The 17,014-nt window shown below is 36.2% G+C and overlaps 1 protein-coding gene across 1 annotated transcript; it reads left to right on the forward strand.

Moving 5' to 3' along the window:
• The first annotated feature begins 14,172 nt into the window (after positions 1-14,172).
• On the forward strand, positions 14,173-14,862 carry LOC137639650 (protein FAM200B-like). Its single transcript, XM_068371907.1, has one exon. The coding sequence runs from the start codon at positions 14,173-14,175 to the stop codon at positions 14,860-14,862; it is 690 nt and encodes a 229-aa protein (XP_068228008.1).
• The last annotated feature ends 2,152 nt before the right edge of the window (positions 14,863-17,014 follow it).

A 17,014-nucleotide genomic window follows, 5' to 3' on the forward strand; every position in this document is an offset into this window, starting at 1 on the left:
CTGCTATTCATTGATTTTCGAAAAGATCTTTAGATACTCATATCCAGAGAGAAAAACAAAACAGAATAAACAGTTAAGAAACAGAAGAAATTAACACTGAATTTGAAAAACTGAAAACATATAAATATTTCTAGGACATTCAGCGAGGAAATCTGAAAATATTATAAATAAACCGTACTACACTTCTTCAAAGTACGCCCCCCTTTAAAACAATAAAGTATTGAGAGAGAGAGAGAGAGAGAGAGAGAGAGAGAGAGAGAGAGAGAGAGAGAGAGAGAGAGAGAGAGAGAGAGAGAGAGAGAGAGAGAGAGAGAGAGAGAGTAATTAGAGAACGCTGAAAAGCATCATCCACAAACCTGACTTTAATGAAGATATAATACGTTCGAGTAAGTCCTCCTAATTAGAAGAACTGTTTTCCTTTACTGCAAAGCTCCCGTAAAAGTATTTTATCTCTATTTTTTACTTCGTTAGAATACTAGAGTAGTATATATGTTTTAGTGCCTTGCCGAGAAGCAATCTATGTTCTTAATCAATCGTATTGAAATATCCATATCAATTCTCAGAAGAGAAAATGGTGCTACTAAAGCATACTCGCGCATTGTGTAATTATTATTATTATTATTATTATCATTATTATTATTAGCCAAGCTACAACCCTATTTAGAAAAGCAAGATGCTATAAGCCCAAGGGCTCCAATATGGAAAAATAGCCCAGTGAGGAAACGTAATGGAAATGAATAAATGATAAGAACAAATTAACAATAAATCATTCTAAAAACAGCAAAAATATCAAACCTTATAAGTCATATATAAACTGTTAACGTCAACAACAAATATGTCATATGAAAATTATAAAAAGACTCATGTCAGCCTGGTCAACATAAAGACCTTTGCACCAGCTTTGAACTTTTGAAGTTCAACTAATTCAACTACCCTATTAGGGATCATTCCACAACTTGGAAACCGCTGGAATAAAACTTCTAGAATACGCGTGGTATTGAGCCTCAGGATGGAGAAGGCCTGGCTATTAGAATTAACTGCCTGCCTAGTATTAAGAACAGGATAGATTTGTTCAGGGATTTCTGAATGTAAGGGATGGTCAAAGTTATGAAAAATCTTATGCAATATGTATAATGAACTAGTTGAACGACGCTGCCAAAGATTATTATCTAGATCAGGAATAAGAAATTTAATAGACCGTAAGCTTCTGTCCAACAAATTAAGATGAGAATCAGCAGCTGAACACCAGACATGAGAACAATACTCAAAACAAGGTAAAATTAAAGAATTAAAACACTTCTTCAGAATACATTGATCATCGAAAATCTTGTAAGACTTTCTCAATAGGGCAATTCTTTGTTCAATGGAAGAAGACACAGACCTAATATGTTTCTCAAAAGCAAATTTGCTGTTGAGAATCACGCCTAAAATTTGAAAAGAGTCATACAAATTTAAAGAAACATTATCAATACTGAGATTCGGATGTTGAGGAGCCACCGCTCTTGACCTACTTACAATCATATTTTGAGTTTTGTTATGATTCAACATCATACCCCATAATTTTCACCATTCACTAATTTTAGCTAAATCTCTATTAAGGGAATAAACAACCCCAGATCTACATTCAGGGGATGATATTGATGCAAAGAGAGTAGCATCATCTGCATATGCTACAAGCTTGTTTGCAGAAGACACAGACCTAATGTGTTTCTCAAAAGTAAATTTTTTGTCGAGAATCACACCTAAAACTTTGAGTCATACAAATTTAAAGAAACATTATCACTACTGAGATCCAGATTGTTAAGGAGCCACCTTCCTTGACCTACTTACTATCACACTTTGAGATTTGTTAGGATTCAACTTCATACCCCATAATTTGCACAATGCACTAATTTTAGTTAAATCTCTATTAAGGGATTCACCAACCCCAGATCTACATTCAGGGGATGGAATTGATGCAAAGAGAGTAGCATCATCTGCATATGCAACGAGCTTGTTTTCCAGACTAAACCACATGTCAATTGTATATATTATGAAAAGTAATGGGCCAAGAACACTACCCTGTGGAACACCGGATATCGAATTCCTATACTCATTAAGGTGCCCATCAACAACAACTCTTTGAGATCAATTACTCAAAATATCAATAATTATGCTAAGAAACGACCTACCCATTCCAAACTGTATGTGTTTGAAAACAAGGGCATTTTGATTAACACGGTCAAAGGCAGCACTAAAATCAAAGGCAATCATACGAACTTCCTGACCACAATCAAGGGATTTCTGTACAGCATTGGGGATTATAAGAAGGGCATCACATGCTCCAAGGCCTTTACGAAAACTAAATTGCATACTGGGGAATAGATTATAACCTTCAGCAACTCTATTAAGACATTTTGTCAGAAGTTGTAATTGGAAATTGGGCAGTAATAAGAGGGACTTGAGCTACCACAAACACATTTACATAGAGGAGTAATATTATCAATTCTCCAACAAGTGCCAAAGTCGCCTTTTCTTGCTAACTTGCACAAAATAACAGATAACTTTGGAGCTAAGAAATCTGCTGTCTATATAAACAACAAAGGGAAAATACCTTTTGGGGCTACACCTCCATAAGCATCAAGGTCCATCAACAGATCTTTGATTTCGCGAGATCGAAAAGCTAAACTAGTTAGTTTAGCCTCAAGAAAACAGGAATGAGGAAGTTCCAGTTTTTTTTTATGTTTAATGTGAAAAACATCAGCCAAAAGGGTTGCCTTTTCCTTTGAACAGTGAGTGACTGAGCAATCTGGTTTAAACAAAGGAGGAACTGTTGCATCTACACCAAAGAGTGCAGATTTAAGGGTAGACGCCCACTTATGTTCCTGAGTTGTACTTGAAAGCTGAGTATAGTTATTCCAGGTCAAATCTGATCTGTTACCCTTCCAATGATGATAGGCCTCCTGCTTCTCCTAGTAAGCACATCTACAATCATCATCGCACCACGGTTTGTCCTTCACTCTGTACGCCATGGCGACCAGTAAGAGATAGAACTCAACCACTCCCTATGGGGAGCATTAAAATCACCAACAAAGACAAAAAAAGCCTACATATCATCTTCTTGTATCTTAGCCATAATGGTAAGAAGACAATCGAAGATAGAATCATCCATGTCTGGATTCTGGTAGATCGAACACAAATAGAGTCGTTATGCCTGCCACAAACTTTTATTACCTTAATCTCTTGACATCGACATTGATAGCAGGACTTATGAGAAGCAGGGTACTTAGTCCTAATATACACCGCCATTCCCCTAGCCCGAGGGATGGCATCGCGTTTCAACATTATTGGGTTTTTAAAACCAGTTATAAAGAGCTCAGATGAGTGCCTCATATTGAAAACCAAAGTTTCTGAGCACAAAAGAATATCATACTGTCTGGAAGCAACTGTAAGGTCTTGAATATGTGCATGAAGACCACGAATATTGCAATACAGAAGACGACATTGACGAAATCTAGGACGTACTGGTCCCGGATTTCGCTCAATATCTCCAGACAGCAGAAGAATTAATAGAAATAAAAAAGACATCATACTTAAAAACTAGATTAACAAGAGTTATAACAAAAACAATATGTACAGAATCATCGATAAAGTGATTGATAAAACCCATAGACTATAGTAAAAACCGGAAAAAACTGGTCAACAATGAGGAGCCGATACACCATGCAAGGCTAAATATCCTCCAGGATAGCCACTTCAACTGAGGGGAGGACAGTGAGGATGGTTTTGAAAAGAAAAAAAATCAGAAAAAGAAAAGACAACCTCTTGATAAACCACCAGGCACCCATGGCCCTTTTTTTAAGCCTGCCCAACACGTCATTAAAAAAAAAATAAATAAATAAAAAAAAACAAGAGGAAGAAAAAAAAATAATAAGATAGAAAAGTTTTCCCGATTGTACCCTCAAAAAAGAGAAATCTAACCCCAGACAGTAAAAGACCATGGTAGAGAGGCTATGGCACTACCTAAGACTAAACAACAATGGTTTAATTTTGGAGTGTCCTTCTCCAAGAAGAGCTTCTTACCATAGGTAAAGAGACTTTTCTACCCTTACCAAGAGGAAAAAGGTCATGTATCAACTACAGATCAGTAGTTAACCCCGTGGTGAAGAAAATTTTTTTGGTACTCTCAGTATTGGCAAGTGTATGAGGATAGATGAGAATATGTAAAGAATAGGCCAGACCATTCGGTGTATGTGTTGGCATAAGTAAAATGAACCGTAACGAGAAAAAAGGATCCAAATTAGCGCTGTCTGGCCAGTCAAACGGACCCCATAACTCTAGTGTTAGTGTTTCAATGGATGGCTGGTTCCACGGCTAACCAACTACCTATATAGTACAGTAATTAACCCTTAGAATAAAGTAACTTTAACTTTATTGTGAAACACCCTTATATATTGAAATATTTTCTACTTGTTGAATATTAAAGGCCAGCTACCTATCTGTATAAAATTTGTAACCAAACAATAGTAATCAGTTTTGCTAACTTATTGTTTTACCTCTTTAATGATATGAAAGAGGATATTAAGTTAATATTTATTCACTGCATGAATACTTTAAGTAATCTCTCGGCAAAGTAAGGGTTACAGATTTTCCTAGTGCTGTTTTTTTCTATAAGGTAATAAATAAAGAATAACCTTCTAAACATAAATGTTAATGCATAGTTTTTTGAAGGCGTGAACGAATATTTTTCAATAAGCATGCAAATAAAATGTAGTTGATGACTTGTTTGTTAAACAAATTGGTGCCCATCTCATGGTGATATTTCCATAAGTGTTTGACTTACTGCATTCTAGCAGGCTTCAAGAAATCTTAGAATAACATTTATATAAAGAATAAAAATTATAATTATACATTAAAAGTACTGATATATTAATAGTTGTGCATATTACTCGATAAGATATGTATGAGGTATTCATAAAAGGAACGATAGTACGTCTTGCTACCAGTTAATAGGCATTGAAGCAGTACGTACAGGATTCGTTGTATGTATGATACTGGAAAATAATAAGTATTGAATGCAGAACGTATAAGAAAACCTGTTGTATTTTTTATTATAATTTTCCAATTCTAAATTACTTGACTTTTATTGGAAAAGTTAATCAGATGATATAACGAGGGAAAAAATATATGTACATTATTAATAGATTTGTATTTAAAATTTTTATCAATATAGCTATATATATGACGAAGTAAATATGTCTCATTTAAAAAAAAATTGCCTTTCTATGAGCTATATATATATTCTGAAGCTTATGTTTAATTTTAGCAAAAAATCTTCTCAAAAGATATTATGATTCACAATGTATGTAATTAAATTTTCTTTTTCTCCTCTCAATCAATAACCGTTTATAAAGTCTTCGTTAAGCAGATAAACTTTTACAATGATATACAAATAAGCTTCATGGCCCCCAAAAATATGAGTTAAAAAGATTAAATCATAAAACTCTAATATTTGTTAAAAGACTAATATCAGTAGCAAAAAAATTATACAAAATTATATATTGTTGATATTCTTCATGCGTGTACTGTTGACTTGTAAGGCTTTCAGGAATCTTATTAATTAAGCCATGGCAGGCAATTCGTATTACATTCCAATGCCGTATTTTACAGCAGTCACCGAGATATTCAGTGCTTTGTCCATGGACTCTCCGACCAAAAGTTAGTGTGTGCAAATTTCTTATTTGAAATGCGCCTTTAACACACCTTTTTGTGTTATTGAGACGATAGAAAAGACACTTAACACTTTAGATCGACACAGCTGAAGGGAACCATCGTGTGTTTGCGGCAGCCAAGGGCTCGTCCCCCATCCCTACCGACCTCTCTAGTGCCAGAGTGGAGAGGGGGTGGGTAAAAAAGCGAAGATGTCTCGTCTTGTCGAGCCATAGGAAGAAAAAACCAACAGTGACTATCCAACCGGAAATGGAACCAGTCCTTTAAACCCCAATGAACAATCAAGCAGCTTGGCATTGAAGATGAACCGGCAGCAGCAGCAGAGAAAGAAGAAGAAGAAGAAGAAGAAGAAGAAGACACCTAGAAAACCAATGATCAATCTGTCCAGCAACCACCTCCACAGCAGACCACACCAACAGCACGTCACCCCAGCCAACCCATCCAACCAGATTCAGGTTGACTCCTGGCCCCAAACACCAACTCCTATGCTGCCATAGCCACCATGTAGGCCAGGAGCCTACACCTGAACATGAAAGTTCGTCCAAATCGCAGGGGACAACTTGTCATATCAGCCCAGGACTATGAAACCAAGGATTTCCTGGAGCAGCGAGACAACATCCTACACCGTAACCCAGCCGACAAGCCGGCTATTATTATCATAGTAAACGACCTTTACCTGCCACTCAAACCTCTGCTGAACCACCCTTCCATTCTCTCAACTAAGAGATGTGAAGAAAAAGCTGTAAGGAGATCCCACAAGTTGGAGGCAGTCGTCAAACAACTGCGACCACAACAGCTCTCCTTCGGCCACTGGGGAACCATCTACACAGAGGAGTACTTCCCAGAGTCCATCAGATGCTTCAGGTGTTACAAGTTCGGACACTACAGGAGCCGCTGCACAAGCCTGGAGGTCTGTGCTATTTGCAGCAGCAGACAACACCCTACAACCTACTGCATCGTCAGTTTCAAGGCCGGACACCAAACCCTTGCCAAATACCCCAATGGCCGAGGACCTCACCATTCTTGGCAGAAAAGAGGTCCTGCAAGACTGCAGCACATCGATAACCTCCAGGGGGCAAACCTCCACCACAACCCGCAGCCACATCAGCCATGTGCAACATACTAACCTCCAACCAACCATACCCCTCCTCAACCAACCGCACCTCTCGAACTAATCCTAATCCTTCCAGACATGGTATTCCTGAACTTTCCTCTTCTCCATGTCCTCTCCCAGAAACAAAATTTCAACACCCTCCAAGATATACTCCAAAGTCAAAACAATTCCCCTCCCATACTGCTTACACAACCTCACCACTAAGATTCACATCTACTTCCATCCCTTCCACATCTTCTCAGCAAATCCGACTACAACTACCCTCATCCTCCTCCGTACCAGGAAACCACACACCCATCACCTCCGATTCCTTAAGTGATTTTCCCAGCCAACCTAATCCTGTTCTCAGAAGCTGATCAAGCGCCTCATACCCCTCCACTCATCAATACCACTCACCACTGAATGGAATGATAACGACACCATCATTTGCCCCATGGCTGCCTTCATAGCTACTATTTCTAACATCCGTTGCTATTGTTTAAAGTCACAAAAGATTAACTTATCTCAACAGTTACTTGATGATATTATTTTTTATAATGCTGACCAAGAACTTGAAGCCCTAGTCCTTTCATAGCTCCTCCAACACAAACACAAACAACAACGAAGAAATTATCGGCAATACTAAAGTGAAAGTACTCCAAAGGAATGCCTGTGGACTCAGAGACAAGTTAGCCTTCCTACAATCCCAAACTTCAGTGCAAAATCCACACATCATTGTGCTACAAGAAACCATGTTAAATGAGAATACACCATTCTCATTCTTAGGATATGAAGTGTACACCAGGTATATAACACTAACAATGAGAAATGAGAAATATAGTACACTCAGAGTCACCCACCCAGACCCATTAACAGAAGCAAAGATAATTGCAAACAGCTTTGCTGACTGAGCCAAAAGCGCAAATCTTCCTCTCCAAACCATTAACAGGCAGAAAAAACTACTCCCAATCAGAAACCACTTTATAGAAGCCACTAGCAACATGAGGGATTACACAGACATTCCCTACACTATGGAAAAATTCGAAACGATTCTTGTAAATGGCAGAAAGGATACTACCCCTGGAACCAACTTAATCAAATACAATATGCTAAGGAACATGGGAAGCCTGCGAAGTTGGTGTACTATTACTTAATAAACAAAACACACACACCAAAAGACACTGCCCAATAACATGGAATCAACAAGACAAAAACCCATCCCAAAACCCAGAGAACCAGACACCTACCGACGCATGGATTTAATCAGTTGCACCAAGAAAGTAGCTAAATGAATGGTACTCAACAGACTTCAATAAAAAAAAGGACCATTACATCCCCGCTTGTGTGCCTATAGTAAAGGCATAGGCACTCAAGAATGAATAAACTTTGTTCTCACAACAATCAACGACAGAAAAGCCTTTGTCATCTTTTTAGACCTTGAAAAGCATTTGACTTTGCCAGCTCCCCAGTCATCCTTTTCACACTTGTTGAAAAAAGAGAGAAAGAACATCTACTGGCCTGAACTCGGAACTACACACAGAATCGAGAAGCCAGAGTCACCTTACTAGGAAAAACCTCTGAATTCATTGCCCTAGAAAAAGGAACACTATAAGGGGACACGCTATGTCCCTACCTGTCCCTCCAGCTTACAGAGAATCTAACCACTCTATGCCTCCTAAACGGAGTGGAAATCTTCATATACGCTGATGACATATGTATCATCTGTCATAAAGTACACACACGAAAAACCATCCAAAAGGCACTGGACATGATCCAGGCTAAATGTAAAGACCTTGGTCTAAAGATCAACACCAACAAGATCAAGGCTATGGCCATAAAACACCCACAAAACCCTCAGAATCTCACTCAGATAGGTAAAATCACAGAATGGGTGAATCAATTTATGTATCTAGGAGTAATCATCAGCTAAATTTTATCACCGGCCAACGATGTAACCCATTTCAGACAGGAAAAAAAAATCATCTCTCAGCCATGAAATGAATTACCTCCCTCAAACAAGGACTATCAAACAACCTCCTATGACTGTTTTATCTTCAAGTAATTGTGTCTCACATTGACTATGGAGCACCGTCGCTCATCTTACACACTGAAACTCAAAAAGCATCCTTGGAAGTGGTACAAAACATTTTCATGAGACCCTTCAATCAATGGCTCTCTAATATGGACCAGACTTGGGTTGTTAAGAGCCGAAACTAACCAGATTTCTCTTTCAGCTAAGATCGATATCAGAAACTGCAGTATGATATTCAAGTCAATTAAAGCAGACTGAGACTGCCTACTGAATAATAGAATATAAAAACTTCTCCCTCTGGCGGAGATCAACCCACTAAATTCACACGCAAAGAGACAGCTGGACACACTTGGAATAACGCAAATGCAAGATGAAGTCGTCAAGACCAAGGGGGAATAAAAGTACGATGGCTACATTACTCCTGCCCCGTGGTCTCTGGAGCCCATCCAGTACATCTTCCCCATCCTTCCAGCAGTAAGCAAAGCTTTCTGCACGCCAGAGCAAATCACTGAAGCAGCAAAAAAGCAATTAGAAAAACCACAGCTCCCAACATCTACAATGCTGATAGATCAATTGACCGTGATATTCCTTCAGCAGCAGCTACTTTCATTCTTCTATCAGGCTACAGAGAAAATTAGAGGCTCTCAAATCACGCTTCCACGCTACAACCCGAGCTAGTGGCAATTGCCAAAGCCCTAAAACACTCGGTAGGTGTACATGAAGGAATAACAACAATCCATACAGATTCGAGAGGAGCAATTCTGGATTTGAGCAACAAAGAGCCAACGAAAAATGTATACTGTATCACAGCAATAAAGTACCTAGCCTTAGCTCATCCAAGCAATAACAGGCAAATAACCCCCAATTTTATAACAATTCACACTGAAATCACTGGCAATGACGATGCCGATGACCTAGCCAAATCTGCCTTAATATGCCAGAAAATCAGCATTACACTTCAATCTTCATTGAAAACAATCAAGAATTGAATGGCAGCCTTTTGCAGCATCCAAAAGACTAGCGAAGTAAGGCGAGCCTTCCTCGATGGGTCAAGATCAGCCGAATGATGGATCGAAGCAACAAATCTAGTACCATATGCACTTTCGAGAGAAATATCCCGTCAAGTTGCAGTTATCATTTGCAGACTACGACTGGGATATCTGTGCAACTGGCAAACCATCATGGACAATGTCGAGGACACAGCAGCACCCACCACCGAGACCTGACAGACGGTGCAAGTACTGCGAGCAAGTAACCGACGAACCTCGGCAACACCAACTATTACACTGTCAAGAAACTAGCCTACTTAGAGTGGATTTAACTCCTAATAATGCTGCAACTGAGACAGCAATTATTAAACACATTGTTGCCAATATCGATGCATTTTCATCTTTTCTCCGCGGATACCATCCCCCAAGATAATGTAGGACCAGCACTAGTTTGAAACCTAAGCAACCCCTTAACCTCTTTTTTAGCTCTCCTTCCACTTGTAATCTCTCTTCTATCTTTTTAAGTTCAGCAATCCCTCTCAGTCAAGCAGTACATAGACGTCTCAATGACCACAATGAATAAGTAAAATTCTATTTTTATTTTTGTTTCAGTATTTTTAGGCACAGGAATGTTTATTCCTCCCTTTCTCTACTACTCACATTCGCTATCCAGATTCTCTTTTTCAGCTCTCTCTGTCTCTCTTACTCAGCTGAAACTTTATAATAGTTCTCATTTTAAAAACTTAAGCATATAGCTACTAAGGAAGTTTTTTAGTTCTCCTATACAAATATCTCTAACTGAACCTTTCACAACTCCTTCCCGAGCTCCTCTACTCATCAAGACTTACTGTTGTACCTCTTGCTCTCCAACTGAACAATGGAAGCCAGCGAGCTCTCCTTGGGAGGATGCCTCCTCCCCTCCGTCACCTTCTTCCTTTCAAAAAAAAAAAAAAAAAAAAAAAAAAAAAAGAGGCAGGGGCTACTCTAAAATATGCAAGAAATCCTTACTTATTATTATTCTTAACCCACTCCTATTCTAAAACACCTCCTACCTATAAACCCAACTTAACACCGTTGGGATGCAAATGTTCAAGAGAATGTGCTTGGCAGTAAGTGCCAGGCTATCTCAAAAAAAATAAAAAGAAAAAAAAATTATCAACACATAGGCTTGAGTCCTAGATAATTCTCTTACACAATTATCTGAGAGCAAATTATAGTGATTTCCAAACTAGGGATAGGATGGATATTGCAATTGAAACTAAGAAAAATTCATATTAAATTCTAAATTAATGTGATTGACAGCTAAACATATTCAAAATAATATAAAAAATATACTAAATTTTTCTTTCTTATTTTCATTCTTCTGACTCGATGTCCTTGAAGTTGACCAGACTTGAGACCGTGTTCAAAGTCAACTATTTTTTTTTCTGATTCCTCAGAATAAAGGTCTTTGAAGCTCAATCGACTTCAAACTGCGTTCAAAGTCTTCTTTTTTTTCTTTTCTAAATAATAGACTCGAGTGCCTTGAAGTTAGGTGGACTCGAGACTTCATTTGAAGTGTTTTTATTTCTTTGAATGCACAGATTCGAGGCCCTTAGAGTTGACTGTGCTTCTAAATGGAGTTTTAATTCTTCCACTTTTTACTGATTTTTCATGCCTGAGGCCCTTAATGTTGTAGCGTACTTCAGACCGCGTCCACATTCTTAATTTTTTTTCTGATTTCTCAAAATGAAAGTCCTTGAAATTCTTAACTTTTATTTCTTTCGATTCTCGGACTCAAGATCCTTAAGCTGAGCAGACTTGAGACATTGTTCTATGATTTTTTTTTTTTTTTTTTTTTTTTTGAGTTTTCAGACTTAAACTCCTTGAAGTTGAGCGGCCTTCAAACAGTGTTCAAAGTCTGTTTATTTTAATGATTTCTCAAACTCGAGGACCTTGAAGTTGTATAGAGTCTTGTTTTTTATTTGATTTCTCAGGCTCATGGTCGTTAAAGTGACCGCACTTCAGTCCATGTACAAAGACTCAGTTTTTTCAGATATCTCAGAATCAAAGTCCTAGAAGTTGAAAAGACTTAGGACTGCGTCAAAGTCAGATTTTTTTTTTTTAATCAGACTCAAGAACCTCAAAGTTGATGTAGCCATCTTTAGGATAAACCAAGATACATACTAACCGATAGGTATTTAACTTTATCAGGCAAAACATTTAATTCAAAATTACCTAAAGTTTTTTTTTTTTTTTTTTTTTTTTTTTTTTTAAATCCGACTCAAGAACCTCAAAGTTTATCTAGCTGTCTTTAGGATAAACCAAGATGCATAGTAACTGATAGCTATTCAACTTTATCCGGCAAAATAGTTAGTTAATTCAAAATTACATAAATAATAGATAAACATACTTATTTCTTGTGATAGATTTCAACATACATAACCTTCATGGTATATAGAAAATTGACTGGAGAAGCCACATACATATTCAAAATTGCTATTTGGAAACGTTCTGTGAAATTTGCATTTGCTGCTCTGCCCACATGCATGTTTTCAATTTACCTTCCTTTGGAAACATTTTGTGTTTTTAAGTTACTGATGGGATGAATCCTCAAAATTAAAATAGATCGGATATTTCTATGATGCATAGTTAAATTAGATTTTTTTTATATGGTTCTCCATATTTTGTTGATATATTATTACTTTTTTCCGTAGAGAAGAATATAACGAATATCTTTTGATCATATCTTGAGTTTAATTTTTTAAGTTAAGTTAACTTTGCAATAATAATTTTTAGACAGCAATTTGATTGAAAGGTGATCTCATACTAAAACAACAAAAACATGAAAATAAGAAATAGTTTTTAAGCAGACTACCTAATTAAAAAAAGCACAATGATTATATTATTTTCTATTTCAAACCTCATAACACGAAAGGCAGTGATAAGAACTATTCGATGAAATTAAATTATAACAACTCTAGTGAACATCGTTAAACCAATGTTTGATATACCAAAAACTTTCAACATTATTTAAAACATTAAAGTTGATTTATAAACACCAAATTCCTTCAACCTCTTTCTTTAGGAGCAAAATGATTTTATAAGATGAATATGTGTGTCCATAAATTGCAGCTGGGTAAAATTTAGGACGAGCTTCGATTCCTGGCATTGAACATATATCACTGGACCCCTTGACTATAGTACTTAAAGTCCCTTTTCTCGCCAACAAAGGTGGTTTGTTCCGGTTCAGTGAATTTTTATTACTCTCAGTAAGATGGAACTTTGGTATAGAATGGATATTTCAAACATATATAACTAAAATGTGATTATATACATATATACATACATGCATACATACATACATACATTCATACATACATATTCTCCTAGCTTTCCTTCTCTACTCATCATCTCCGGCATTCCATTTTTAATTATTTACTGAACCTTATATATCTTTCAATAAAATTTCTTCTTATGAATATCACATCTTTGTTTTTATTGACTTATTTTTTCTTTACATTTTTATTTTCAACTTAAATTTTTTGGCCCATTTTTTCAGATGGGCTAACAGAATTTGCCCATAAATCCAATTGCTTTGCTTTAGATGGGATCGATGCTTTTCCTCCGAGTGAATTCTATTTAATGAATTTGCGCATTAGGCTGATTGCTTTACCAATTTTTTTTTTTTTCCTCTGTCAAAATTCTTCAACAAATGCGTTGACCCAGTCATTACCAGAGGTATGGATCCATCATTATACTGTGAGAACCATTCGGATGAAACTTCTAAAGCATAGTTTGTGGAAGTATTGTTGTCGGCGAATAATCGATGCTTAAGAAGCCTGGATTTGATTTAACTAGAATTTTAATTTTCTTATATGCTATTTTATACCAATTTGTATTAAAATATATTCTCAAAATTTTCACTATTGAATTCCAAATGTCCTAGAGCAGGGCTACTCAACTGGCAGCCTGCAGTCCGAATCCGGACCTCCTGAGTGTTGTAGTTGGACCCCAGGTCCCAGGAGAAGAAAATATATTTAAGTAACACGCAGGTCCTGGTGATGGATTCTTGCAAGTGTATTTCACTGGCTATTGATGAATCAACAGACAGTACCGACAATGCTCAACTCATTGTTTTTGTGAGATATTATGATGCAGGGGAGAAAAAATTTTGCCAGGACTTGTTGGATGTGACTGACCTTAAAGGAAGAGCACGGGGAGAGGATATTTATGGATCCTTGAAAAGCATGTTAGAATCAAGAAATATTGATGTCAAATCCATCATTTAAGTGACTACAGATGGAGCTCCAGCCATGGTTGGTCGAGAGAGGGGACTAGTTGCAAGATTAAAGGAAGATAATCCGAACATGATAAGTAACCACTGCATAATCCACCAATCAGTTCTGTGTGCCAGTCTGGGAGATGAATATGGTGAAGTAATGGATACTATTATGATGCTAGTAAACTTCCTTCGATCAACGTCAGCACTACAACATCGTCTATTACGAACCTTTTTTACCGAGGCCAATGTAAGCTATGACGATTTATTTGTGCACAATAATGTGAGATGGCTAAGTAAGGGCAAGGTTTTGGAGCGATTTTGGGCAATTAGGAAGGAGTTGCAGACTTTCCTGGAGGATCAAAACAGTGTGAAGGCAAAGGCATTTTCTGAATTTTTGAAAGATAACAAGAAAATTGAAAGTGTTGGATTTTGGGCAGACATAATGTCACATTTGAATGATCTCAATGTGAAACTGCAAGGGGAAAAACACACTATCTACAACTTGATCTCAGCAATTCGAGCTTTCCAGAAAAAAATTGAATTTTTCAAGGACGATATTCAGAGCCAACTTTTCCATTTGCCAAGACTTTTGGAGGAACGTAAATATGAAACAGACACTAAATATGTCCAATTTATTGAGAAGCTGATCAACAATTTTAAGGATTGCTTTGATGATTTTGTTCTTGGTAAACAGTTGCTGCTGTTCATTCAAAACACTTTTCTAGTGACAGATATCACAGAATTTCCAGTCGAAGCAAATCTCACCTGGAAATAGGTAGATGCTGCTAAAATCCAACTGGAACTTATTGACTTTAAAGAGAATGTAGCGCTGAAACAAGTATTCTGTGATTGTACACCAGAAACATTTTGGTCAAAAGAAGGATCCCCTGCTAATTTTTCTACTCTTCACAAATTAGCAGTGCAAATTCTAACGATGTTTGGCTCCACTTACTGCTGAGAATCTGCTTTCTCAACTATGAACCTAGTGAAGAACAAGTTTCGCTCTTGTATGACCAATGAACACCTCCACCACTGTCTTCGACTAGCTATTACTCCATTAGTACCAAAATTTCACGAATTAGCAAAAAGCAAAAAGTGCAATTTCTCTCACTAAATTCTTGTTGTGATTTGTTTTTTTTAATTTAAAAATTAATTTTATTTTCTGAGGGGGAATGTTCATATCCTGTTAGGTTTTAAAAGAGGTAATTTTTTTATTATTAAAACACCATAATATGAAACAGTATTTCATTTTAGAACTCTCAATTTCAGTTGTTTATATAGAGAAAAACATTCAAGTCTTGCTATACTTTAGGTATAAAATTTAATACTTTTATTTCCACGTTTTGAGAATTTGTATAAATAAAACAAACAGTGAATATGAAATTAATAAAAATCATGGTTTACTACCCTGTTCTCGAATTGGTTTGTTTTATTTTCATGATTTCATGTAATAAAAATTTCTGGACCTATGTATACAGTGGAACTTTTCTAACTGGACCGTTCCTCATAATAGTTGAGTAGCCCTGTCTTAGAGGAAAATAGACAGCAGTTAGATTTATAATAGAGGAAAATATAGCTCCTCAAAGTTAATATAAAAAAAAAGAGATTAAAGGATGGTTAGATCAATGTTAACTTTTTTTCTGATAAAAGTAATAAGAGAACCACTAAAAATGTTTAGAAATTCCCCTTTCAAGCAATTAGCCATTCCAACAGTCACCATTATTAAAATGTATCGAAGTGATATTAATTTTTTTCCTTATAAAGATTCTCAAAAAAGAGAAAACAAAAATTGTTTAAAGGAAAATAACATAAAAAGAATAATACTTGAAGGCATTTTATGCGATACGTAATACCAGTAGATAACTAAAATATGATAGATTGAATAAATAATTTTCAATACAATTACTGTATCTAATATGATATGATCATAACAAAAAGCACCCATGTTATTTCTATTTGGATTCTTTTATTTCTTCCAGTCTAAATGACTTCCCGTTCTATACGAAGGAATCTTTGTTTTCCTTAAAACTTATGTTCTTTTTCCTATTCTATATTTTCCCCTCTTCCACCCTACGACGGCTCGAGTAAAGCTGAAAAATATAAAACAGGATTTTCCCTTCAGAACTGGACTACGTGGACGCCCCATATCCCTCACCCCCCCCCCCCCCCCCCCCTTCCATCCGCAGGATTCAAATATTTGATTTCTCATTTCCTGAGATCGATATGCATCGCAGTTAATCAGAGAGAAAAGTTTCGAAATAAAAGACTAAAAAAATAAGTTTCTTGGAAGTTCTCGCCAACCATCTTGAAGGATTCCCCCCCCCCCTCTCTCTCTCTCTCTCTCTCTCTCTCTCTCTCTCTCTCTCTCTCTCTCTCTCTCTCTCTCTCTCCGTATATATGTATATATGTGAGTGATTGCATACGAGTATTTTTGCTAAAATTATTACTTTAATGATCACAATATTATATAATCTGTTACACTATTTTTTTCAGATAAATGCAGTATTATGTTTATTAAAACAATTAACTGTTCGAATGTAGATAAAAACTAAACCAAAATCCTCTTCCTTGCGGAATGGAATTCACTTCTCTAATGTTTGCTATTCATATCAATAGAAAATGACTCCAAGATATACAATTATGAGCTCTTAGATGCTAGTGACCGATTAAAAATGCTAAATAATGGTTAACTGCTTCGCTGTAAACAGTTAGTACGACCCTTGTATCCGATGATATGATAATTGAAAAATTGGACTCTTTTGAAGATATATATGTATATATATATATATATATATATATATATATATATACATATATATATATATATATATATATATATATATATATATATATATATATATATATATATATATATATATTATATATATATATATATATATATATATATATATATATATATATATATA

Source organism: Palaemon carinicauda, chromosome 4 (genome assembly GCF_036898095.1).
Source record: "Palaemon carinicauda isolate YSFRI2023 chromosome 4, ASM3689809v2, whole genome shotgun sequence".
In the NCBI taxonomy this organism is placed as follows: Eukaryota; Metazoa; Arthropoda; class Malacostraca; order Decapoda; family Palaemonidae; genus Palaemon; species Palaemon carinicauda.

Bases quoted from the DNA above. Each gene is read 5' to 3' on its own strand.
- LOC137639650 (XM_068371907.1), top strand. From the start codon at position 14,173: ATGATAAGTAACCACTGCATAATCCACCAATCAGTTCTGTGTGCCAGT.